Genomic DNA, 27,953 nt, shown 5'->3' on the forward strand with positions numbered 1-27,953 from the left:
GCTCGCTTCATTAATATTCTTGGAAGAAGTTTTGGATTTCCACCATTTCTTATGATTTGGCTCAGCTTGCATTATTGAATTTTGGAATTTGTTTACAATGGCTAATTGTCCAAATAATTCTGTAGAGGTAAAGGGGCAGTGTAAAAGAGACCCCTCTCTTCATATATTGCTTCTGTGTGGCTTTTCTCCTCTTACAGCACCTAACGTACTGGATGCAAAGTAATTTTGCTTAGGAGGTGTTTTTTTTAAGGGTGCAGTCTCACATGTATACCACTTAAGCATAGATGTTGAGGTATGAACACAGAAATACTTGGCGGAAAATGAGAATGTAATGTTAGGTGTTTAAAAATTCAAAGAAAACACATTTATGGATTGTGTTTGTAGCAGTGTTGGATGCAAATTCTGTTCTAACTTTGGAGTTTCTTTCTCAAACTATTTCTTTTTTTCCACTTACTTTTCCTAATCTACAATGATATGGATGAAAGCTCTGGAAAAAATAATGCTCTTGCACGTTTGCCTTTGTTTGTGTGTTCCAATCACTTGAGAATAACTTGAGCCTTTATTCTAAAGCAATCAGAGAAATTAATGCTGCGGACTCAAAGAAAAGTATTTTAAATCAGTGTGAATTAATGTAAGAACAGTACATTTTCAAAACTAAACTGGCATAAAATGCATACAAGAATATCAGCATTTTAATGAATTCCTCTATTAAGTCACCATCTTGAAGTACTTGAATTCTACAAGGGATTATATTTCTCTTTAAATAAATTAAGTATAGGTGTAGGTATACAGTGTATGCATTTAGTTTCGGGTTTTTGGCAGCCTATACAGTAGGGAAGAACTCTACACAGCCAATGTTTGTTTGATTCCTTACCCTGTAATATACTGTTCAGGTGTTTAGGACTCTGAATCATCAGCAGTCTGCATCAGAAGATCAAAGTTCGGGTAGGGTTTCAGGCAGAAGAAATATGTATTTATTTATTCAATTTTTTTAATATTCTATTTAAGTGACTACATAGATGCCTGTCTCTTGCCCTAAATGTGGATACCGTGTTTTGTTATTGTGAACTACTACTTTATTAGTGGTAGGGTAAATATAAAAGCTGTATAATACTTTAGGTTAAAAATGCACATGTAGGTGCCTGGACTTGAGAGGAGGAGAGGGATATACAGGAGTTCTAGCACCCCATTTCTTCCCCAATCCTTATTAATATTGTTTGGTCCAAGGCATGTGCTCTGGGTGTTTTGCGATTAATGCAGTTGTACAACCCCCCTGTTTCTGCCCCATCTTTATCCATTTGGTTATTTGCTTTTGTTAGTTTTTCACAATGAAACTCATTATGAAACTCATTATCAGTGATGGTATTAAAAGTTTGTGTCGATTCTCTGGCATCATATTGCTTGAGTCATTTGCCAGTCTTCACACCATTCTTACTTGGTTAACTAGCAAGTCAAAGGTGAGCTATTTAAACTTTACTGTACAATAGTTAAATGGTAATGAACTAGTTCAATATATATGAGGATTTTCAGTATGGTCATAGACTCAATAAGGCAGAACATAACTTTTAGGGCATGGAGTCCATCTCCATGATGTTAGCTGGGCTGTATTGTGCTACAGCAATTGATGTTCAGGCCTCTTGATCAATGTTTTGTGTTTTCATGTTAGAATTTCAAGCTCTATCAGGTCAGTCACCAGCTATAGTGACTAGAGCTCTGGAAACATTGTGTAACTGGAGCCAAGAGAGTGTCAGTTGCAGATTTGAGAAGGGGAAAGAATTTTCGGTCTGAATACTTCTTAAACTCTTTGGGGTTGGTTTGTTTATATTAACACCTGTTTAACTTTGGGGACTAACTTCTGGATAAAGGAAGCCTGTGTTAAATGTTCAATATCCTCAGACTTTCAGAAATGAGTGGATGCTGTGACCAGGGGGGAATGGGTATGCAATGGTATAGGCATTCCCTATCACGTAACTAGGAACCTAGCCTCACGCTGTGTGTGTGGCTGTAGCATAGACATATGTATATGCACATCTACAAATGCAAACAGAAAATTCACATCTGTATTCAGCTGCAGTACTAGAGCTCTGTGTAAACAATCCTGAAACTTCTCAGATAATCATCAGCACAGCGAAAAAAACATTTTGCCAATTGCTGTTATTCCTAAGAATGGAAAAAGCCTTCATGTTACATAGTAAAGATAAACACAACTCTGATACTTTTTTTTAATCCTGCAAAATAAATTTTTAACTTTATTAGCAATAAAGAAAACTAGGAAGATAGTGGTTTGTGTCAAGTGGCTTCTTACATAAAGCCAAAACTTGTGTAGAACATTATTTAATAGAAAGGACTTATACTGCCTAGGATTTGTTATTAAGTTTAACCTGAAGACCTGCTTGAGGTTGTTGGAAAAACTCAAAAATTGAGTACATACTTGAGAAGAATTTAAGAAGGTGATATATTTTTAAAGTACTGAATGAATGAAACGTTTCCAGTTAAGGTGATAGTCAAATAGTGCACTTAATGTTTAAACAGAATTTGGCTAGACATCTAACTTTTATTAAGTTAAAAACAGTTCCTTTCACCTTTGTTTTGTTTTGGAGGGAGGGATGTAATGTATATTCTTTTGCTGTTTGGGAAAGGGTGTTTTTTTTTTGTATCAGAACTTTTGTTGTGCAAAAAATCTCCTAGAGTTTTTTAGAATCTAAAAAATCCTGTTAGAGATGTTCTATATAGATGTTAGAGAGCTAGTCAAATTGTAAAATTCAACCTTTTCCAGGTTTTTGTAACAGTTTTTTAAAACCTGCATAGGCATCAATATAAATGTTAAATCAATAGCTCTGATGTTTGGCCCACTTTTTTCTGAATTAACATTGCTTTTAGAAGTGTAATTGTCAATTTCTGTATAGATTAAGCTTTTTAAATGAAACTTGTTTATGAATCCCCCAAATTCATTCAACTTTTGTAACTCTACTGATACTGTAACAAGGATTATCACTTCCTGAAAGACTACATTTCAGCTCTTTTGCTCTACATTGTTCTGCATTTTTAAAAAGCAACACTAGCTTTTAAATCTTTCTGTACTTAGTACAGTGTTTGAAATGTATCTTTCTTAGCAAAGCTAATATAGTTGCCATCAAAATGTCACTTCAGATAAAATTTTAATCTATCAGTCTGCTTTAAACATAAAAAAATTACTTCATAATAGAGTATTCTTAGGGGGTTCTAATTATGTGGGTTTCTATCACGTGGACCTTAATTAAGTAGAGCTCTAGTCATATTAAAGTTGCACTTTTTGTTAATATAAAGCTAAATCTATGCAGCAATAAGGAAATAAATTCATAAGTAGGCTACCTTATAGAAACAAATGGGAGAAAGGCTCTGTTTGGACAGGTCTGGATCAGGCCTTCTTAGAAACAGTCCAGGACCTGCCATACTGGGCTACTACATTTGCTTAGAATAATGCAGTCAGTGCCTTAGTTTGATGCGAGTGCACCTTATAGTAGCATCAGTTATTCACTTATTATTCATGCCCTTCTCTCATTTGTGCTTCTTGGTGTTTAGATGTCTCAAGAAACTCCCTCTTGTCTTCACAAGAGTCCAGGATGCTGGATTCCCTTTCTTGAGAAATCGTCATACTTGAAACCTACCTTCCTAATTGTAACTCCACCTGCTAAAAGGATTACAACACTTTAAGATCTTACTATAAGATTTTCTGCTATAAACAGTCTTCCTCAAAGACAGTCAGCTGGGAGGTCTTACCCAAAATACCTGCTTAAAGTTGCCTCTGAATTCTGTTACATCTGGTTCTGTCTTTTCATCCCCAAACCATGTTACTTGTTTATTTGAAGAGGCTTTGTATATTGCCTTACAGAGAGTGCAGCTGTGGTTTTGTTTGGATGAAATAGATCATTGAGCTTTTCACTGTAATGTGGATGTAGAATTTGCTGAAAATATTAAGTGACAGCTGTTTCTTCCAGGAAACTATAAGCTTTGCTTTGGGATTTTGCAAAGACTTCTACCATAACAGCAGGCTCCATCTGGACAGATTACTCCAGCTGGTTACTCAGTTTTGCCTGGGATACTTCATGATCTGTCTGGTGATATTCCTATATAAAAGTGCATAGAACAATATGGAGTTCAGTCCACACATTCTCTTATTTTTCCATGGTGCATGTCAGATGTAAACTGTGCTGAACAGAACTTCTGATTGTTTTTATAATCACTTTTTACTCACCTGCCTTGTGGCACATGAATGACTGTTTGCTGATAGATTAAATTTGTGCAGACAGTCACTTTAAGTAAGAACACTTACTCAACTGTAGTAACTGTGGCTCTTTGATATGTCATCCTTGCAGCTACAGAGGAAGTGTAAGTCACAGAAGTATAAGTAACTGTACTTTTATTTTATGGACAAGCTACCTGTTGCTGTAACCTTCTAAGTAGTTGAATACTTAAGGATCAATGATCTGAGAATGTAAGTACTAAAATCTTAAAGGCACTTCTAGAAAGTAATTAGTCACCGGTTGAGTATTTTACTCCCCTTCTTGCAGACCGTTATGCCTAGCTTAAGAGACAGTAGCTCCACTGGAACATTGCTTTTGTATGTCTCTTAGCTTCTTCCACTGTACAAGTCCCTTTTACTATAATGTTAGTGTGAACCAGGTTAGGACCTTCCTTTAGGAAAAGTTCAGGATAAGATGAGACCAAATTATCTAGTATCCTTTAGAGATCATATTAGTATAAGGATGTTGAGCTAATGTTTGGAAAAGAGGCATCTAAGTTGAATTGGCTCGCAGATAAAGGCATGTATTTTCTCTTGGATTTTGCAGGGAGAGAACTTCAGTCCATGCTGAGATTTTCATGGCTCTTGGCTGGAATTACCCCTGCTGTGTGTGGATTTTTATTGCCTCCATCTTTACTCTGTGTTTACTCAGTGGATATCCAGACTTACCTTTGCACAGATTAGCTTTATTCTTCAGGGCACCACTGTTCCCTGCTGATTTTCTGTGTAAAATTACAGGAAACTTGTTCCCATTTTCAGCCTTTGTTTCTCTGTGGGAACCCTTAAGTAGGGTACATTGATTCAGTTTGGTGGTGTTGTGGGTTTTTTTTTTGGTTTGTCTGAAAATCATCATAAACCAATTCTTCCTTTTATATATGGGTATTCAGGAGGCAGAGCAAACAAGCTGTCAAGTTAGTGTGCCAAAAGGTGGGCTTTTAGCCGTGACTGACATTGAATTGGGCTGAAACTGAGGAGTTGGGCTTGTCTGAAGCCAAAAACACATGTTGGCTTAAAGTGGAGGGCAAGGATGGTAGCTGGCGTGGGAAGCTGGTCTGGTCTGAAAGGTGAAGAGCTAGCAAAACAACAGCTTGAACGTTGTTTATAGTACAGTTAGTAACTGAAGTTACTGAGTTCTGTTAACAGTGTTTCTATACTGATATATATTTACTGATTTTTAACAACATTACAGATAACGCTACCTTGTGCCTGTATTTAAATACTGATTTTCAGGCTGATGGGATTTACTGTAATTGTAAAGTTAGTGTGTTATTTGTGGGCCTGCCATGCCTCAGATGCATCAGATACTTGGATTTTGTATTTTTCCTCTACTTTCAGTGTTTAAAATAAAAAACTTGCAGTAACATTGGATTACTTTGTGAAGCACAGAAGGTAAAAACACTGTTGTGATCTGATACAGTAAGTGGGAGATAGCTTTAAAAAGTTGTTTAAGGCTTCTCAAATCAGCAAAGATTGTAATGTATTGGAGATTCAGCAATGAGTTTGCACTACTGCAAATTTGCACCTCTGTGTCATGACCATGTATGACTTCATGAGGAATTATTTAAATAAGTGACCTCTCTTTTTAACTGCTTGTTGTGTTAATCAGACAAATCCGTGCTTAGGATGTTCTTTAAATTTTGAAAGTGCCTTTCCCATTTATTAGCGCTCCTTTTCTTCAACTTCTTAACGTGCACCTAGACCCTGGGTCCCTTCAAATCTTTACCTCGGTTTATGTGAAATTCCTGAAGCAAATCACAAAGTATTTTCATTGTAGTATTTCAGTGAAGTATTTTTTACACATTTAATCATAAATATTCTGAGGAGAAACAGACATAATTGAAATAGATGGATTGTAGATGATGAAATAAACTATTATTCATTCTTATCTTTTTCAAGGTAGCAGTGATGGTTCTGAACTCAGTGAAGAGACTTCCTGGCCAGCATTTGAAAGGTAAGAAAAACTGCCACTCAAAACCTGCAAAACCATGTCTCGCTCAGTCCTGAAAATGATGCTTTATTTTAGTCATCTAGAGATCTTCTGTTTGTAAGAATATTAACAAACTGTAGTAAGTTCACTGGATCTGTTACAGCAGCAGAGAAATACCTTCTGCTCATCAGTAGTTTAATAGGGCTTTTGTCTAATTGGGTGCTTACTCATTGCACACATTGTTCTGAATAGCTCAACCAGAGTACCATTAAACCCCAAATGATTTTTCTGGTTTTATGTATTTGTATATCCTGTGTATGCTATTCATGTGACCTAGCTGTACTTCCTTTTCACTTGCCCTGAGATATTTCATCCATTCTTGGTCCCTTTGTTCTTGTCATTGACATTGTCACCTGTTTGGTCTCTCTCATCGGCTCTTCACTTTGTTGTTGCTTGCCCTTGTGTTACATGAGAAAACACAAAAATGCCCCTTGCTAATGTCTGATTTTGTGCCCCAGAATTAACATCTTGCTCCTTATCCAATACCTGCAAATGCTCAGGTGACATTGATCACTTCAATCCTTTCCCATGTTGTATTTGAGAATGTGGAAAAAGACTAACAGCTGTAGTTTAATATAGTAAAAGGTGGAAATTTCATCTTCCCACAGCTGAGTAAGGCGCACAATGTAGTGCATAGTTTGCTTTTATAACTCAATTTCAGGTAATCCATCAGCTTCAGAGTTGCCATGGATGACTTTTTGTACCATGCTTTCAAGACATGTTTTGTAGAAATTTTTGTCAAAGAACTTTCTCGTTATAGTCAGGAACTGTTACCACAAACCTTATATTCTGCTTGAATTCATTGAAGCAGTTGAAGTTCTGTGTTACTTTTTGGAAGAAATCTTTGAAAATCTCTCTGTGCCAAAGGTGAACTCTTTGATATCTCATGCTATAAATATGACTACATACATGAGGAAATGCCCTTCTAAGGACATTCCACATGAGCATAGAAAGAAAATGGGGTCAGAAAGAAAATCTAACTTGTATATGCTCTGTGATGCAACCTGCAACGTTCAAAAGGTTTTCTTGCTTTTCCTTCCCTGCTGCCAAGTTCAGGTTATTTCTCAAAGCTAAAAAGTTATATGGGAAAGCCTTAGACAAAATGGTGAACGGAGTGCTTTTACCCTGAGTAGCATAAGAAACTTAAAAATTTTAGTAAGCCTCAGGCTTAAGCTCATGGTAACGCTCTCCAGAATTGTTGTGTGGACTTCTGAGACAAAGCAGAGGTTTTTCATCCCTGTCCTAATGAGAACTGGCTGGCCCAGACTCCCTCCAGTTAAAAGGTTTGCTCCATGTCAAACAATTATGTCAGAAGATACCTCTTGCTCCTCCAAATTCCACTTGCCTTCAGTACTTTCTCTCCTGAGAGAGCTCTTTGAGAACTCTGAAGTTGCATGTTTTTCAGGGTGAGTTCTCTTTCCTGCTTCCAGGGAGAGGGATTGGGTTCCTTACAGACATTCAAAACATCATGTGTGAAATTCCTAGAGATACGCAGCAACCCTGTGTCTGTTGCTTGGTTTTTAAGATGATGAAGCATGTTTTGGAATTTAATAGGTAATACACTGACATGCAAATGTAAAAATTTAAGGTAACTAGCGAGGGTGTCTCTTTAGTTTTGATTTGTACAGTGGTTTTCCATTCTTACAAGAGTCTTTAAGTGAGGGAGAGGCATTAGTTGTCTGGAATTAAAAGCCACTGGCAAAATTGGGATACACCCGGTGTTATTAATGACTACTTCCTATGCAGTGCGAGTGGGAATTCAACATTTTCCAGTGATTTAGGAACAGGATCTTTGGGTAGGAGGGCTTAAATCTGCATCATATGCCTGACAGGAAGAAATGAGATAACTCCACACACAGATTCCCCAGGTAACAAAAGGAATTGTAATAAATATTCTTGGTTTTCCTGGCCTTCCTGTTGTCTGTAACTGGGAAATGCGGAAGGGGTGAAAACTAGAGTCACTGATTGTTTTTAAGTGCAACAGAAACTTAGTTTGAAACTTGAGAAAGAGCTTTCAGCATTGGGGTGTCCCTTTAGGCTATTCAAAATTACTTGAAGGATTTTAATTCCAAGTCCTGACAGTTATATCATGTTAAGGGCAGTATACTAAGTGGCACTTCAGTCTCATTGGTTGTCATCCTGAGTGCCTCTGAATAGACTTCCCTGAAATAGCTCGAATCCAAGAGTGATAGCTTCCTTGTTATGCAAAAAAACCAAGCTTAAAGGTAAGAAGAAAATGTATTTCATTTGCATGCAAAATATATGTACGCACAAATATACAGCTCATATTACGGTTTTCTTTCCTTCATCTTAATTATTGTTTTATTTGTCTATATCTTGAATGTATTTTTAAAAAAAATCATAAATCCAAAGATATTGGTTATGTTGAAAAACAAATGATGGCAAATTCTGGGATAGATTAGTAGATGGTAATTCACTAGTATCTTTTTGATAATTCTTCTTGCAGCAAAGGCAATAGTTTGAGCTGGTTTAAAAAACAAAATGACAAAAACAAAGAAAAACCCCCCATTCTTGTTTAGTGTTGCTGACCTTTACTGTATCCCTTCTTTAAGCCTGTTTTGTTTGCCTGCTGTATGCTGTTCTGAGTTCAGATTGAAACATGACAATGCTACTTGTTTCGGTTTCCCATTCTGAAAAATACTGCCCTGTCTGTATATAAGCAGCTTTCCAGCTAATGCAAGCCCCTCTCACAGGGGACAGGTTCAGATTTATACTACGTAGGAGATTTTGCCTGTAAAATTCTCATAGGCTTGTACTTAACTGCCTGCTTCTGCAGAATTAGAGCTGATTTTCAATCTTTCAGCATAATACAAGCGACTAGAAAAACAGATTAAAAAAATAGGAGGTGAGGACAAAGTGCCTATGCTTCTATTGACTTAAATGGAATTCAGTCAACTAAGGGAATCTGATCCAGAAGAACAAGGTTCAGTAAGCAAAGCAGTATTCAGAAGGCAGGTCTACAACACAAGTCCTGGCTAGGGATAACAGTATAGATCAGGTTAAGGACTCTAAAATGTGAAGCTTATAGATAAAGTTTAAAGCTTGTATGAACTGGAGAATTGAAATACTGCTTAGCTTATTTCAATGTTACTTAATACAACAGTATTTTAAACAGTGTCAGGCATATTTTGATAGTGCTTTTGGTTCCTTTCAGCCCAACAGCTTTTGTGTATGCATACTCATAGAAGTTGAAACCATTTTTTTGTAGTAACATCTAAAGTCAGAATTTAAAGACAAGTTTTATTAATATGGTTCCTTTACATTGATTTAGTCTTTATGAAGTAAATGCAGACTTTGCTGTCAAAATGTATTATTCTTCAGTGCCAATAAAACACTTCAGTATTATGGGTTCTGACAAAGAGAACATCTGATGAAATAAAAAAACATGGTATCTACCCCTGCATGCATTTTTCTAAACAAAATTATCCTGTTTCTTATGTGGAAGAAGTGGCTTTGTGATATGCACACAAAAAAAATACTATGCTGTTTTAGCAGTCGTGCTGTTTGTGTGAATAAAAGTATGTGTAATACGTACAATTTATAATGGAATCCAACAGGAACAGGTTGTACCATTCTCTCGGTCCGGGGACAAGAATGTCACGAAATGGCTATCGAGGCCACATGAAGGCCAGCAGGTACAATCCCCACTGCACACAGAGGTGACAAACTTTCCCTCTGGTGTTGGTGATTTGGTTTGGTTTAATAATTAAGTGGGTGTTTTCTGTTGTTATCTTTCTAACTTGTATGTCAAAATAAAGGTAGAGACCTTTTTCTTTAAACTTAAAGCTCTCCTCTTCTATGACTTAAATCTATATCACCATAAGGGCTTTTGTTCATTCTGGTCTGCAAATCCAAATTCTGAACCATTGGATCTTTATATCAAGGCTTAAAGATGTTTTACCAGAGGTAGCTTTTTAACTGTCTGCCACTGTGTAGCAGTGTTGGTAGTTCTCACGTGGACAAAAAAACTGCTTCTTGTGCTAATGGATGGCATTCAAGATGTTTTCTTTGCTGGCAGTTCTGTATTGAATTTCTTTTCCCCTCTTCCCTGAAATCGGAGATATGGCTAAAATGAGTAATGCATAAAAATTGGCCCCAATTTATTATATATAGTATTATTTGCAAGCTGACAGAGTAATATAACTGATTGTTCTGATTAATTAAAATACAAATTCTGCCTCCAGCTGTGTGGCACTGTAGCTGGGAAGGAGATGGCTGTTAACTATGAAACTTTTTTCATGTTAAGAAGCAAGCATTGTCTCGCTGAATTAAACTCATGTTCACATCTATCGATGTCCAAAATTGTCTCCATATCATCATCCTCAGTAGGTGCTGCAATGAAAATGTTTGCTAGATTTCCGATTTACTTTGAACGTTCATGAATGTTAAGATGGATGAAACAGCAAATCCTGGCTTACTTCGAAATGAGTTTCAGGCGCTGTTCCAGTTCTTGGCTTTTCTAGAAAGCTGCCGGGTTCAGCTATTTAGTTATATGCTCTGATTGACATTTACTGACATGATTCCTCTTGTAATTTTTTTCTGACTGAAAATGTTTTGTAAGCCAGTCAGCTTTGTAATTTTAATAAAGCTAAGTTTTCTTTTCACAGCCCTGTACCTGGCATTTGTTTTGCCCCATTGCTCTTAGATCCTACATAGGGTAGATGATTAGTAGAGCACCAGATGCGTTAAAACACCTTAAAGCTGTGGTTCGGGTTTCTACTCTTTATTCCTGCCCACTCTTTTTGCTTTCAGATATTTTAAAGATTGTGCATGTTTGAGCTATGCTTCGGTTTTGATGTGCTAATGATTCCAGTGTTTCTAACAAAAAAATACTCAATCTTTCTTGCAAGGGCTGAAGGAGAGGTTTTAACACATACAGCAACTGTATGAATGTACTTAAAACGTTTGCTTTTTAAAATTAATCGTTCTTGTATTTCAGTTGTGTCTTGAGTTTTAGCTTTTTTTAATTAAGGATTACCTTCCTGGCTAATTAATTATCCTGATCACTTTTGCTTGTGAGTGTAAATTCCACAACAGCAATTCCTTGTAACAGCCAAAGTCTTTTTCCACAATGAAGTCCAATAAATAAAAAGTTGATATTTCTAAATTGAAATACAGATGTTTGCATTAGTTTGTGGTAATGATTGGAAAACTACTTTACGAAAAGTATTTTTTCACACAAATCTTCATATGCTCCTTTCAGCTCCCTAGAATCGGAAGATTTGGCTGTTCATTTGTATCCAGGAGCAGTTACTATTCAAGGTGTTCTCAGGAGGAAGACTTTGTTGAAAGAAGGCAAAAAACCTACAGTAAGATTTTTAATTCATTTTCTCACCACCTTCCTTTGCCCAGTTACAAATACAATAAAATGGCCGTTGTGCAACTAATTCAAGTGTCTGAGATCTCCTCTGCCTTGCTGATTATGGTCTAGGGTCACTGCTAGAGTTTGCATTCTTCTGTTTGGTGGATTTATTCAGTTTATAAGGCTATACCCATAATCTAGAGAGTAGAAGAGAAGAGTAATGCTACATAAAATTTCTTACAATTACTGATAACTTTAAAAGAGAGGAGTATGTTTTGTCTTCCTGAATGGCAGGTGGATCCTAACAATTTATCAATAGATAATAACCCTTAGCATTTGCATTGCAAATGCTGATTATGAATTATAAATCAAAATACATATTCATGACAATGGGGAACACCTTATGGCAGTACACAAAATGGAAAAGAAAAGGGACAAATGTACTCTAACTCAATGAAGTGTTCAATAAGGGTTGCAGAAAGTATAGGGTAAGATGCAGAAAATTTTTCTCAGATTAGTGAGGAGAGGCATATGTTTGTTCTGCTTTCTAGGTTTTTAATGCATTCATAGGCCTACACGAATAACTAGAAACAGCAGCTTTGGAAACATGGCTGTCCAGCTTTGGCTGGACCGTTAGCGCTGTCACGTTCTTGCAGGACGATGGCTACTATTTTACAGCTCAATATTATGAAACGTTTCACTTATCCATTGCACTTCTGGCTTTTTTTCTCTTTTTTCTCTAGGTAGCATCTTGGACAAAATACTGGGTAGCACTGTGTGGAACCCAACTCTTTTACTATGCTGCAAAATCTCTGAAGGCTACAGAGAGAAAACATGTATGTAAAACAGCATATTCCAGTATCATCAGCCAAAATTAAGATGTGATTTCCTGATGTAAACACTGAGAGTAGTTCAGGACTTGCATGATTTCTAGTCAGCACTATCCTGTCTTCCAGTCAGTCAGTCGCCTCATATGGATATGCCCTAATGGAAATATCATGCACGTTTATATGCTACACCAAGAACATCTGCTTTGCATATGCCATGGGTCTCTTTGAATTTGTTGGTCTGTAAGGAAGGGAACTATGTCATTGGGTCTGTCTGCTTTTCTAAGGTAGAAGTCATATCTTTTGATGATCTCCGAGTCTAGCAGCAGTTTGTTGCTACTTGAAATCCAAACAAGCATTGATGTGGAAAGACTGAGAAGTCACTACATACGACATTAAACGTGTAGTGATTTCATATATGTGGTAAAATTAGACTACTCTCTCTTTTTCTGTTTAATCCTGTAATCCGTTAACTACAACGGAGTACAAAACACTTCATATGTTAAGCAGAGAGCTAGCGTATCATATGATGCTGGCTTTCCTTTTATTTGCTGCAGCTTTATTTGAAAGAAGCTAAAAATACTTTGCTTATGTGGGGAAGTAGTAAAAGGATTTTCTATAGATGTTCCAGGGATGTTATGATGTGCGTAGTTCCTGTTTTCACTGGTTAATTATAATGGAAGAGCATGCCGCCAGAGATTCTGTTAAGAAACTGGGTAAAATTTGAGGTACTTGGATCTTTTTCTAAGTTCATTCTACTCGGAACCATTACTTATAGTTGCCTTGGCCAGTGGTTCAGTTTAATTTACGACAACTGTCACTGAAAAACATTTGCTTTGCATAAAGTTCATGTAATTTTACAAACTGAGATGTGCTGCTAGAATCCTTGTAAGGGGACTATCTTATTTCTTTTTGATACAAAATACTGTTTTCTTATCCTAACATTTTTATGTTCAGAGGGTAGAGATTTGAAGCTTAAGATTTCTGATTAGTAATCTCCTGGATATTTGAATTTTGTGTGCAGAAAGTTTGTGTGTAATGTTGTCTTAATCTACAAAAAAATTGAGTATTTTCCACTTTTATTGAAAGTAATTCATTAGGAAACAGTATTCTAATACTCAAAGTAGTTTAATAATAGCTAATTAATAGTAGAAATATTTGCATAGTTTCTCTGCTATCATCCATCTGCCCCACCCCTACTAGCTTTGATTGCTTAGGTGAAATCAAAACTGATCCTACTTAATTGCCAGTTAAGACAATACTAGCCCAGACCGAAGGCCTGTTAGCCAAGCATCCTGTCTCATGGGTGTCTTTAGAGAAGAGTATGAGTTTGGATGCATTTGCCTCTGGTATCAGTGAAAACCTTATGGAAGAAGTCTGTCTCATTAAAAGGAAAGGTAGTTGGAAAGAGCAGACTTGTAAACTATTATGAGCAGAAATGCAAAGTATTAAAGCAAAAGAAAAAGAAAGAACCGAGAGAGAACTTGTGCTGGCATTATGTCACTAACAGTTGCTTCTTTTGTCTGGAAACATTGAGAAATGGAAAAGAAATTTTTTGTAATGTCAGACTTTGTGCTCCTGTTACTGATGTGATGTCTTCAGGCTTTATGCCAAAATTGCATTTTGTTTTCTTTTAAGAATAGAATATGCATTTGTAAGTCTCTCTTGTCCACTGTCTGTCAAAGTACTGAATGATGGAAGACTTTACCATACTTGTACCTATTCAATCAGAACCTTTTTCAGTATTGTGTATAAATATTTTAAAACAATCTAAATAACATACAGGTTTAGAGAACTCGGGAAAATTGCATAGCTGGTAATTTTATTATTTGGAAATTAAGTATATTGAGTTTTTATGTGGTCCATTTTGCTTAGAATGGTCCGTTTCCTTCAGAATAACAATTTTAATCATTTAAATGGTCTTGCCCTTTCTTTAGGAGAAGTAAATGAAGTAAAAAGGTAACAAATGTAAACATTTAAGTCTGGTATCTGATCCTCCTGAGTCTCTGTTACTGCAAAAGCCTTTACTTTTGTCTTGAAATGCAGTCATATCCATTTAGAATGCTCTTTCAAAAATTATTTTCTGAACCTATTGAATTGACTTTTAATATTCCCCAAGTTACTGATGTGTTGTGATACCTATAACAACTAAACTACTAGTGAACAGAGACTAGTGCCTAAGAAGCTAAAATCTGTCTCACATCCTTATGTTCTTGTGTTTATTTGTCCAAGGATGTGCCAGCAGACCAATAACAAGGTTTGCATAAGGAGGCTAGGAGACATTCAAGTCCAAAATGCTGGCAGGATTACCCATCAGAAGTCTGCCAGCATTATGGCTCGCGGATACTGAGCAGAGTTTTGAGCAACGCAATTCCCAGGAAAGGGAGATGGAGGAGTGGTAGTAAATAGCAATGACTGCTAGAGCAGATTTTTTTTTTTAACAATTGGCTCTGTGGAATTGGACTGAACTATCCAGCACAACCTTGGATTTGTCTGTACACAGCTGATGTCTTGCTTTTAGCTTGTTAGGGCAGCAAACATATTTTATTCTGTTTGTAGATGCAAAGCGTGTTATGAAGCTAAGGTCTCTGATTTGTTTTCCCAGGTGCAGTCATGATTAAAATAATGGAATAGCTATTAGTTACGGTTTGGATTGTCTTTTATTTAAACAAATAGTTCACAGTGAATGCACACGTACTTCTGCTCCAAAGGTTGTTATAACACAGAGTATAATCTTTATGCTGAAATTAAGGTGGAAGATAACCTGGTAACTGTTGTGGGAGACGGAGGTTGGGGGATTAGGGGAAAAGGCTCCAGTTTATTAAACAGCCTAATAATAGGTGGTCAGTAACTTTGTTCAGCTAGTCTACCTGTGTTGTACTTTTAGCCTAGCCATTGATGGCTTAGATTTCCATCCATTTCACTACAGGGTTATTGTACAAAGCCTCAGTTTTTGTTCTGGAGCATGTAAAGATGATTTGTCAGGTGTCATGCTTCAATTCACATTTGGTTGCATTTTCAGAAAGAAAGTTAATCAAGAGAGAATAAACTGTAGATGGTCAACCATCTGTAGATAGCTAGTGCATGAGTATACGTTCGCTGTACAAATACTGTCCAGTGATACTCCTAAGAGGTCCATTCTGCAAAATAGAGATTTGAGGCTAGATCTAGGTTTTGCTTTGTTACTATCCAGATTAAATGGATAAAAAGGATGATGCTGTCTACTTTGAAGCAGGTTTCTTTTTCAAAGATTGATACATTTGAGATTTACCTACGTAAAATATTCTAAGCATCTTCTGGAGCCACGTAAACATCTATCTTTTCAGCTTCCTTTCTCAAGGGCTCTGTGACATGGAAAGGAACGCTGGCAATGAAAAAGTCAGTCTGCTATATAAAGTTTCCTGGCTAGAGCTCTCATGGTAAATGTGTCTTGATTACAGGCATGCTTTTGACTGTTCTGCTGCTGCTATTGCTTCAGGCAGCTGAGACTGAGGACTTGGAATGCACTGACACTGAAAGCTCTTCCAGGCTTATAATAGCCAACATCTTTGGAAAATTAGCTCATAAAAATCCCAGTGTAATCCAGCGAAAAGGGCAAGAAGTCCCCTCCCTTTTAGACATGGGCAAGCCAGCTCTTCTTCTCATGCCTATGGTCAAAGACAAAGGAGTGCATCCAGTCCAGTGTGTATTCTAGATGTGAATCTAGTCCAAAGGAAGAGGATGCTGTAGATACCTGGATGTGACAAATTTTCTTGCGCTGCATCTACAAAGAAAGACTAAATATAATGAGCTTTGTATTTTAAATAGTGAACAGGTTTCAGTTGTTACTAGAGTAATGGAAGATTGTCTGTAACGAGCATGCGAACTCCAGAGCCCAGAGATGTGGTACAGGAGAATCCGAGAGGAATGTGTGTAGAATGCTTAAGATTTTATCTTATATGCTGAAATGGTACCCACAAACAAGCTTCTGTGATAAAACTGTAGCACTTGCATACCTTTAGAAAAGGACAATAGTAACAATAGCCAACTTAAAATTAGTCTTAAAGGAAGCATTTGCCCTGAAAAATGTGAGTACACCCATAAAAAACTGTTCATAGTGATTGGGTTGGAAAAAACTTGCCAATTTCTTTGACAACATAGCATGCATAGTGATTTTTCCATGTTTGTAGGTACTTGGAAAAGCAACAGAGACTTTTTGAGCTTTCATGCTCGAGCATGAACATTTGTTCATTCCAAGCCTTCCATTGCATATTATATTCAGAATTAGTCCCGTTTATTGGCACTCCAGAAAACTTGGAAATTGTTGCTCAGGCACTTTCACTGAAATACCCTGATAAAGAATGCTGTCATTCTAGGAAGTACGTTCAGCCACTGAGAAAAAGATTTGAATATTAGAAAGCTGTAAAATCTCAACAGGAGATGAGGAGGAGGAGATTTGTAGGTGCCAAAAGGTTGGAGTGAAAAGTCTGTTCACAGATTAATTTAGAGTTTTTGATTCAACGATTTATGTATAAATGCCTTTGAGCTCAGAACAACAACAAAAAAAATCAGTTATGTGAAGCCTAGTGCCAGAGCTGTGTAGTTTTCTATGTGTATAATTAGAGTGTCACTCCAGTTGCCTTTATAAAAAAAGCAAAGAGGAACCAGGAACATTAAATTACAATGAAGCTTTCATTCCCTTCATGTTAACAAAGCAGACTTGCTGTTAGCAAGGCTCTATGCATCATTGGAGAATGAACTGCCCTGGGCGACTACGTAAACATGGAATACAAATCCAGCCGTGCACAGGGATGGAAAACTGACATGTGTTTCAAGTGATGACAGATTGATGCTGGCAGGAAACACTTCCCTTGTGTGGAACTTTTTACTTTTTGGAGAAGTACCATGATTAACTAATTGTTTTGAATAAAATGAAAAAACAAGCAAGCTCTGGCAGTTTTGATTGCATGGTAATTTCACGTATTGTATACCTACTGTTATGATACATAACTAATATAGGAAAATGTGCTATTTTCATGAAACGCTAAAAATGAGTGCAGTTCAAGAGGTACATTGTTGATCTGTTACCTATTAAAACCACTTCATGACTCAAATTTCCACCTCTGTGAAAATGACCTATTAATGCTTTCTAGGATTACTTGGAAGTTTGCATTTTGCAGGTCCCTTTTAAGTGTAAGTTGTGTCATCTTATTTTTCGAGGCGATGTCTTCAGTGGGTCCATAGCAAGTCCAGAATCTATACTTTTTTTTTTTAAGCACTCATGAGCTACATCCTTATTTTATTTCCTTGCCCTGTTTTTATTGGTTCTTTAAGATAAAATTCCTTAATGTTTTTCATTACTGACTGGAATCTTAAAAGAAACTTTAGTTTCTATTTGGCTATTTCCAGCCCTCACTGTAATGAAATGTTGTCTGATAGAGCTTTATAATTTACTTCCTCTTCTTACGAGGTGTTACCAAACCTGTCCACCTCCCAAAGGCAGTAGAGTTACTTAACTTTAGTGTATGTGGTTCTTCAGGTTTTATGAGGAATGGTCTTTTCTCACAGTTTTATCCATAGTAATATCAAAAAAAGGGCATCCGTTTTGAAGTTTGGCAGGCAGGTCTTTCCTAAGAACAGTCATCATCACTTTTACGCTTAAGCTATCTGTACCAGCATCCCTTCAAATTTTCCAAGCTTTTATAATTCCACAATTGACGTTACACAAATGTCAGCTGAACATGACTGGTAGGAACTTGTGATGGAATGGTTCCTGCAAGTGTAACTATAGCGACGTAAATTGGACAGTACACAGATGACGCATTCAGAAGTTTATAAGATACAGAGAGACTGGACTCTCAAATTATTTTGGACTTGGTTAAAATACTTTTTGTTTCAAATATTGGTCTAACATCTGTTCATTTAAAGTTCTAATGTATTTTAAACTGAGGTTTAAAATGTAGCCTGTTGCACAAGTCCCAGACAGATAAACTTATCTGGACATTTAACGTCTCCAGTTAGTCTTGCCATAGATTAGAATAACTGACATTAGACTTGCACTGGAATTTTATTTATAAAATAATTATATCACCATATAGAGAATTTTCTTATAAACTCTTACTTTGCTTGTGATACCCTCAGACTTATTAGCAGTTAACACTGCCTTTTGCTGAACCAGAGTTCTCGATTGTAATGGTAAAGCAATATTTCTAAAATGAAACAAGAGACATTTGATGCTTAATGTTGTAAATCTGCTATGTGGCATTAGTATGAAGAATAAATCTAGAACTATAAATTCATTTTAATAACTTAAAACGTCCCCGAGATTGTTTTAGCTTTATCGTTTCTAATAATGTAATTAAAGAGAGGTCAAAATTACTGTGCTAATAAAGAGGTTAGAATAGGGATTTCACAAGACAGGAGGAAGACACATCTGATAAAGACCAGCATAGAGCAGAGTTGGACCTTCTGGGCAGAGAAGTGAGGTAAAGCACTGCAGAGGGTAAAAGTGCTAGGATTGATGAAAAAAGTCTGTGTCGGACCCATGAATGTGGGAAGAGGAGATCTGGCAACTAAAGACTTGAGAGAAACTGCATGAATTAGGTATTGGGGAATGAATGGGACTGCCTGAGCAAGTATTGAGAGGTGAATTGTGAGGGTCTACTAATAGATAAGCAAGGAGACCAGGGAGAAGGAAGGTTGTGGTTTGGAAATGAGTTGGATTTAATGGGCAAGTAGCCTGGAACTGAGAGGAGAAGCCTGAGAAGCAGAAAATAATACTGAGCAGGTGAATGAAGAGGAGAGTGGGACCAAGGAGCTGTCAGGAGAGGGGCTAGTGTAGCAGAGCAGGTATTGTGCTTAGAGGAGGCCTAAGTTATATGTCAATGTGTGAGTAACACCTTGAACAGGAAAAGCCCATCATTTTTGAATGTCTTGACGATAAATGAGCATGTTATGCTCTGCACACTTGTTTATAGAATCTAAACCCTCGTTTGATCCATTTCATTCACCAGGTCATAATATTTAATGACACAGTTGTGTTATCTTGTCCACAGGACTCATCTTATGTGTAATTACAGGCTATTATAATAATTAACGGATGTTAACTTTGAATAATTATGGCACAGAAGAGTTTAATTCTTCTGTTTGTTAACAGTGGAGGGATTAGCTTTGCATTTGTTAATGCACTTTTTTTGAACTGTAGTATACGTACACACGTGCAATAATGTGCTAAGGAATGCTATTGTCTTCATACAGTGCAGTTTAGATGTCTGTTGACACGTTTTGGGGGATTGTGATATTCCTTTTAATTTGTTTTGAATATTGTTCATTGTGGTAAGTTCTGTTTTCACTAATTCCACATAAAATTCATAACCTTTCTTAATTCTATGAAGTGCTATGCTTCCTTCGAAGTTATTCTGTGTCTTTAACAGTGTCTGAGAAGAATTGCCCTTTTGAATACTTGTTCTGTGCAGTGCAGTCAGTCTGGCTGAAGCTTCTTGTTTTACTTTAGTTTACATCTCTGCTTGTATTTTCAGTTCAAATCCACGCCGAGTAAGAATGTGTCAGTGGTGGGCTGGATGGTGATGATGGCAGATGACCCCGAGCATCCAGATCTCTTCTTGTTGACTGATTCTGAGAAGGGTAAGCAATGCTAGCACCAGGAGTGCAATGATTCCTGGAATAAAGATTTGCTTTGCTGAGATATTCATAAGCAACTAAATGAAATTAGAAGGATGTTACCTTTCACTTATTCAACTGCTCTCCAACATGTCATGTTTGCCTTTAGAATGCTATGGGAACAATTGTCCATGGAGAATCCTTAGAGTCTCCATTAAGTTCTAAGAAGTCTTCAAACTCTTAACAACTCCAGTTGTGATTTTTATTGGAAGTATTCATCTGCATTCTTTTAAACTATATTTAGACCACTCGGAGGCATTTTCACATATGTGAAAATGTAAGTAACAATTAGTTCAATATCCAGCTAACACTAGGTGCTTGACCAGTCCCCTCTCCTCTCCAAATGAAAAACAAAACCCAAACCAAACTGTCTGTTCAAATGTAGCACTATTACCAGGAAAAAAAACGCTAAGAGATCTTGACTGTTTTGCAGGGAAGCCTTGATTTCCGTTACTCCAACGTAGCGCCCTGATTTCAGTTTAAACTGTGAAGAAATTGTTACTTTTCCATAGCACTTCAAACTATGCAGAAAGAGCGTGATTGGAAATTCTGATAAAGAAGCTTAACATTATTTATTGCTTTGTCTACTTCAAGTCTTAGTACATTTTATTTCCGAGCATCTATTCTAGCACCACTGATATGTGGTGTAAATTATGAATGCTTGTCAGCTTAAACTCAGCAACAGCAACCTAAAATGTTTTCGTAATACTTGGCCTTTCTGAACCCAAGCAAGCACTGCGTAGCACCAGACACTGAAAATACTAGTCTGAAATGTATCAATATGTTTAGGAACAATTTTCAAATATTTTCAAATGCAGCTTTCTAGAGTGCATTTCAGTGCTATCTTGCACTTAAAAATTACGAAATGATATTATGAAAAAAATTGCAATAATGGCAATGAAGAAAAACATTTTTTTGTTGTATGGTTCTGAGGAATGTTTTGTTCTTTCCTAGTTGACACCAGTGTTAGTTGAAATCTAGAATGTTGGAAAGGAAGACAGGCGAACTGAAACTTCTCTTGCACTAGGTCGAATAATTAAGTTGCACCTATGCCAAAGTGTGAAGTTATATGAACCTTCTGCTATTCTTTTCATAATGTTTTAATTTAGAGTTATTTGAATATGGGTAGGATTTAAGTATGTAGTATTGTTTGTGTTTCTTTATCAGTTTTTTCTCTACCTTTCTCACTTAGGAAATTCATACAAATTTCAAGCTGGAAACAGAATGAATGCAATGCTCTGGTTTAAACACCTGAGTGCTGCCTGCCAAAGCAACAGACAACAGGTGAGAGCAAGATGTTGAAAAGGAACATGAGCTGTTAAGAGCTCAGAACTGATAAATCTTGAAGATGACCAAGCTGTAACTGATCGCTTTGTATGAAGAGCAATCTACTCTGAGCAGCCCATACATTGATTTCACCTGCTTATTGATTTGCCTTAGCTTTCCTGTTTGTCCCTCTGCAAACAAGTCCTCAGAGCTTCTGTGGTAATGAAGAAAGATGTGGGGCTATCTTGAGGCTAATTTAAAGCAACTGGGGAAGTGGAAGGAATGCTCTAAAGTACCTGTCTGAGTGGTACTATTTTTCGCATTGCCCATTTTAAAAAGGCTATTTTACAGTTATATAAAAAGCTGTAAACCGTAGCATTCAATATCAATTTCAGATAACTCTCCTGTACTGCCATTTTGTCAGGTCTTGGGCATGCATGTTTTCTGTTGTTTGTATGTATTTCTAAAATGTATTAAAAAAAAAAAGTTAGTCCTGGCAGGCTTTGAAAGCAAAAGTAGAATTTTCCATGAATAAAAAAGGAAGATAAGACTGCTCCAACCCCTATTAAATTCTGTTCCCATATAAATTCTTACTGACCTTTTTCATCAGCAAAATCCTTTTTAAGTTACCACTTTGTCTTCCTGAAATCTCCCTTTTCCTTTGCACATTTGTTTATGCAGTTCCCAGAGCAAAAGTAGTAGTGAATTTCAAGGGGAAACAAAAGGACCTTTCCAGATCCTTCTGTGCTTTCTTGTTCAGTTCTGCTTCTGACAGAAATCTAAGGAGTAAGGAGGGTTGCAGAAGCTCCCTGGAAAGTATTTGAGACAGTGCAAAGGAGAGGAAATTGTGTTCCTGGCTGGAGAATGTGGGAATAGTAGCAAATAGTGGCAAAGAGTTTGCAAGAAAGTGGCGACTTCCAGGCAAGCCTGAAAACTGCCCTCTGAGGACAGCTTTTATTCAATAAGGCTTAACAATACTATTTAATGCAAACTTGTTTAAAGCATTCAGCCCCTAGCTTGTGCAAAAGCAGCAGGCTTAAGGATCTTGGCGGGGCTTCCTGCGGAAAATATGACAGCAAAGTGAAGATAAGTGTAGGAGATTTTAAAAGAAAAAAAGGAGGGGAGGATTAATGAAACCTACCACTAAAAGGCCAAAACCCCTGCTACCATAATTTGTTGCATATTTTCTTTTTTCCTGGCATGCTGTGTAGTTGTACTGTATGGGTTCTTGCAGCATAGTTGCTCTCATAGAAGAAGCAGTGCTTCACACAAACATTAGGTTACAAAGGTTGGTTTACCAAATGGGTAAAAATAAAAGATCCTGTAAAATTTTTCTCTTGATCATGATCTGAATCCTGAGCAGTGCTTTCCCTAGAGACATGCCTTATGGTACTGTTTAAAATGGAAGATCTTATTTGCTTGTTAACAGTATGACTGCCTAAGAAAGACTAGATGCTACCCAGTTGAAGACTAGACACCTACCCAGTTGAATAAGATTGGGAACTATTTTAATAGATATTATTTTTAATTTTAGTGGTGGAACTTTAGCCCAGTTGATCATTCTTGCTTCTACAGGTAAATGGTAAATGCAAAGCAAGAAATGCTTGCTTCAAATCTGACCAAACTGGGTATTTATTGACAGTCATCAGGAATGTGGTGGCTCTTTAATAACCTGAGTAAACAAGAGATGTTGCTGTCAGGCAAATTCCTGATGGGGAGAAAATGGGGATATAAACTAATGTAATGCAAACTAGCTTTAATCTTCATGAAAGGGAGTGATGTCTGCAGCAGGCGTTCAGGTTTCCTATGGGAAAAGCCCAGGCAAGTGTTTATGCCTCGTTTTTTTAAATTAGTCTTAAAAATACTGGAGGGCCTACATCAATCACTGACCTGTGCGCCAAGAATTCTCTAGCTGGGACTCAAGTGAGAAGGTTCTGCTTGTGTAGTTTGGTGCTGAGATTTATCATGTTAAGGTTGCTTTGCTGACAACTTAAATCTTAAATGTCATCAAAATTAACAAGATCTAAGGCCATATAATAAAATTATAAGCCATGTAGCAGTTTAATATTTTGGTTATACCTGGATTTTCTACAGCTCTAACTGTATTTGTACTGCTGAATGATAGTTGCATTCATCCTTCCCTTTTTTTGAGACGGAATGAGCATTAATGATGTGCATTTAAACAGGCAGCTAGTCTGTGAAACAGTGGAATGTAAGTAGCTACTACCCGAAGTAAAATGTGCTATAATTTATGTTTTTGTTTTCAGGTTCCTGCCAACTTGATGACCTTTGAATAAAGGATAATTCAAAACAAAAAAAAGAACAGTTTGAACCATCTCATAATTGAGAACGAGGTCCTGATGAAAAATGTGCCAGCTGTATTCTGTGCCAGAACAGAGCCTGTCAACTTGATCTCTGAACTCTGGAGCCCTGAACAAAACCACTAATGGTTGGGGAGTAGAGTCCCCCAAATTAAAAATGGATTTGCAACATGAATTGCCATGGACCATGCTTCGTTATATTCTCTGAACTGACCTGTGGAAACCACTGCCTTAAAGAGTGAAAGGAAAAACAACATGAAACACCAAATAGTGTGTGTGAAACTTCTGGCGGTGCTGTGCTTGAGTTAAATAGGTTGTAGCTAGTTTGAGTTTCTTTTAACTTTATACTAATTTTGAAAATAACTCACCTTTTTAGGCATTCTTAAGAAAACAGGTAAATTGGTATTTAAGAGTTGTATCAAAAGCTATGTATGAACCGGGTAAAAGAGGTACTACATGTTCTAGAGATGTTGTTTAGACTATACCAGGAGTTCTCAGTGGGAGCTTGTCCCAGGCACGCTTAACCTGGAGCAATGTTATTTCTCTCAGACCTACAAGTATAAGAAATGTAACAACTGCAAGTTTAAAATAGCAGTAAGCTTGCAAACCTTAGTACTGTATGGGAGCCATATTCCCTGTGAGTGGCACAAAGGCTGAGCACTTACACACCAAAAATTTTTTTGGTATGTTGTTACCTAATTCCTGGTTAAAAACGCAGTTCACGTGTTTTGGGTGGTTGGGGGGGGGGGGGGGGGGTGTGTGGAAGAGACAAAACTGAAAGTGCTGTTAGGTCAGAACTGAATGTTTTCTTCCCATTTGTTTCTACACCTGTCACTCTCCTACATATAAAGGTCGAATGACAAAAAAACCAACACCTGGGTATAGCTTGCTGAGACATTTTACTTCTCTGGGTATCTGTTAATTATCAGTTAGGGACCACTGTTAGTGTATGGTGTTTCATAATATCACTTAAGATCTATGTTTTAAAAAGATAAGAGGCACAATTTCAAGCTTTCATGTTCTCATTTGGCAATAATTGATTTTAGTATCTGTCTTGGTCAAAATAGTTGACATTGTGTGGTATTGATAACATGGCCTAAAGCAGACCTTATATACAGAAGCTCTTTTGATCTTCAGGCAAATAATTGATTTATTAGAAGGTAGGATAACCTAAGGAGAGAAAAGGTGTGGGACTATCAGAATTCGATCCTTGACAGGAATAATTCTTGGTCACTGATATTACTCACAAAGAAAAACATTATGGTTGTAAAAAGGGAGCCATGCTTTATATGTGTGTTTTATGCTTAAGACTTTGATTCTTGCTTTATTTGGCTTTCCTTGACGTTACCTAGGTATAGTTTCCTGGATGATTAGTCTTTCTATAATCTTCAAAAATATGATCTTTGTAAAGCAAGGAAACGTTGTCCAAAATATGACTCCGATATTAGAACTTCGAAGTCTGTGAAAAAGTAGTAACTGTTCCATTGACATTGTGGTTTAGTGGCCGTAAATACGCTTGCAGATTCCACCATGAATACTCCTTTTTAAAAAGAAACAAGCTACCTACCAGTCTGTGGCAGAGTTCTCTGACTATCTAATAAAGGTTTCTACTAGTAGTTGTTATTTTGAAAATGTAGTTTGTTTATTGCATCTGAGTAGAAGCCTACAAATTCACTTTTTCGGTTTTTTTTTTTCCCAGAGTCAAATTAATCTCTTAATGGAAATGATTAATTTCTGGGGGGCAAAAAAGAAGGATAATCCAATCTCACAGTAAAAAAGCAAAATAAAACACAAAAACCCCAGCTACTTGGTCATGTAGAGTAAAGGGTAATAGGCTGGTTTATGTTTCCAAGAATTGTTCTTGTGAATTGGCTCTTGGTAGAAAGAAAACAGTAGAGGAATGCTTCTGTCAGAATTACACCACAAGCACCGTGGGAATTTGTGTCCCTTTGCGATTTTTTTGTTGTTTTGATGGGGAATGAATAGTCTGTTCTGATCCTGAAGTCATGTGTTTTGGGAAGGGTTGCTTGTGCTGAATCCCGCTGCAATTCACACACCTCCCAAGTTTAACCATGTTGGGTGTATAGTAAAGACAACATCTTCATAGCCAGCAGTGTTACTGTAGTAGACTTTGCACAACTTTAGTTTTGTTTTTTTTCATTTTAAAAATTACTTAATGTGTGTTTCTTCTCAACAACTAAGTGTTTTTTAACAATGTGTGTACTTTTTTAAGCATTGTGGATAATAGCCTGTGGATTTTGAATTTTTAAATAAGCTATTATAGGTTCATTGCAGCATAACTGCATCCGTTCTTCTGTTCGTGAAAGGAAACATGCAACTGAGAGCCACAGCCTGACATCACACAGCTTTGCTAAAGACAGAGCTAGGTCAGGTGGTGGCATTTATTAGTGGGGTTTTTGTATTTTTCCAGCTGTTTTGAGTTATGTTTTTATGGGAGGAAGATGGTGAGGAAAACAGTTCACAAATCATCATTTAGTGAATTGTTGCTGTTGCCAACTTTCATTGTTCTTAGGCCTCCTACTCTTCCTTGTTTTTCCACCCTCAGATACGCTGTTTTTCATGGGAGAGATTGAATATTGTGGGAGGCGTTTCTTAAAATGTGTAGCCAGAATAACTGGAGTGATTAATGACAACACAGAAAACATTATTGGCACTTGTTACAGTGAGTAGTTCAGTACTTTGCTATTGTTTATCTCCTATTTAGCCACGTAGTCCTACAGGGCAACACAGAAATACTGAAATGTTATGTATTTTGAGATAAATGGTGCTCAGAAAGAGGTGGTGGTTTTGTTGCCTGAGGGAGAGCTGCCTCAGCTAAGCTTTGGAAAGACTCAGACAAGTCAAATACACTGTAAAGAACGTAGTAATGCTTTTTTTTTAAAAAAGGGGTTAAAAAAATGAAATAATTAAAACCAGTGCTGAGAAAACAAGGACAGCAATGAGCTTATGGTATTCAGGTAAGACTGTCATCCAGACTACTTCAGATAGTTGGCAGTTTCTCTTTGTTTTTTATTTTTAATGTATTGCTCTAATTCTTTATCTTGTTAATAACTGCTAAAATACTTCAGCTAATATTTGTCACCTTATTTCTTAATGCTTTGATTTTGAAACTAAAGGTGCCCCTTACAGTTCCTTGGTTTGGAGGCCCATGAGCAAAAAGTATTCAGAGTAGATCTTCATAGCAAGACTTCACATGTAAATGTTAATCACCTGCTGACCGCTAACCACTTTTTTAGCTAAACTAACAGTCTTGGGAAAGATTGAACAACAGGGAATGTCTAGTTTATGAAATTGGTGCAGTGCATTAGAAATGCATAACATTGCACTGGTTGTTGAATGCTTACTGCCAACTTTTATCTTTCTAACTTAATCCGTACTACTTCTGGCTAGGTTTTTCAAACCTGACTTATATTCCAGTGTTCTTAGAAAGCAAATAAGGAGATTTATTTTTGAAGAATTCTGATAATTTGAGTAAACATAGCTCATCCCAGACATGTATTTCATTTTGCAGACGTTTCACACCAGAGGAATATTACTCAAGCTATTATGATTCATTAAATATTTAGGTGCAAGTTACAGGCATTAAAACTACAAATAGTAAATGAATGCACATAAATACTTAATGGATGAGCTTTAGCACCCAGCTTTAAAATTGTGTTACTGTTAGCTCTTTTAAATTACTGTGAAAAACATATCCTACTTAAAGACCTGAAAAGGAAAATACTGTAATGGCAGACATTATTTGTCAAGTCTGCAGCTGGCGTATTAAGCAGCCCCCTAGTTACGCAGATGTTCTAGCCTCCTGCTTGAGGAATCAGTGTCTCTTTTGGGGAATCAGCTGATAAACTTTCCTCCTTAAAAAGCAACTGCAAAGCACTTGAACTTTTACCAAGAAAAGCATTTATAGAAGTACGTGTATTTGAAAGCATATCGGGAGCAAAAGAAAGCGTAAAAAAACCACAGTGGGATTTTATTAGTTATCTTTTCCTCACTAGAAGTAAATTCATCTAATCTAATTTTTCTTGCAACATCAGCCTCCTCTATTTGCATTTATACGTTTTCAACAATAGTCCTCCTCTATTAGTATCAGACATAACAAATGTTAAAAGGAAATGCTTTCCCTTCCAGCAGAAGTAATTGCAGTTTTTTGTGCTGCTAAGGCACTCAAGGAGGTGAGGTCCCTTTTGATAAAAGGCAAATTGATCTTGTGGTTTTGGTTAACTGTAGCAAATCTTGTCCAAATCAAGATAAGATAAATCATGGGATG

General features: G+C 36.8%; 1 protein-coding gene across 2 annotated transcripts in view; it reads left to right on the plus strand.

Moving 5' to 3' along the window:
• RALGPS2 (Ral GEF with PH domain and SH3 binding motif 2) overlaps positions 1-25,291 on the plus strand; it is a 100,442-nt gene extending 75,151 nt beyond the window's left edge. The window contains exons 13-19 of one of the 2 annotated variants that reach the window (XM_009579180.1): positions 6,179-6,233; positions 9,848-9,925; positions 11,494-11,599; positions 12,336-12,428; positions 19,937-20,042; positions 21,271-21,362; positions 23,612-25,291. In XM_009579180.1, the coding sequence (XP_009577475.1) occupies positions 6,179-6,233; positions 9,848-9,925; positions 11,494-11,599; positions 12,336-12,428; positions 19,937-20,042; positions 21,271-21,362; positions 23,612-23,641 (560 nt within the window). In that variant the 3' untranslated portion in view covers positions 23,642-25,291. The remainder of the gene's footprint in view (positions 1-6,178; positions 6,234-9,847; positions 9,926-11,493; positions 11,600-12,335; positions 12,429-19,936; positions 20,043-21,270; positions 21,363-23,611) is intronic. The other variant, XM_009579181.1, reaches the window with a different exon arrangement.
• Positions 25,292-27,953: the final 2,662 nt, after the last annotated feature.

This window comes from Fulmarus glacialis, unplaced genomic scaffold, assembly GCF_000690835.1.
Source record: "Fulmarus glacialis isolate BGI_N327 unplaced genomic scaffold, ASM69083v1 scaffold6316, whole genome shotgun sequence".
NCBI lineage: Eukaryota > Metazoa > Chordata > Aves > Procellariiformes > Procellariidae > Fulmarus > Fulmarus glacialis.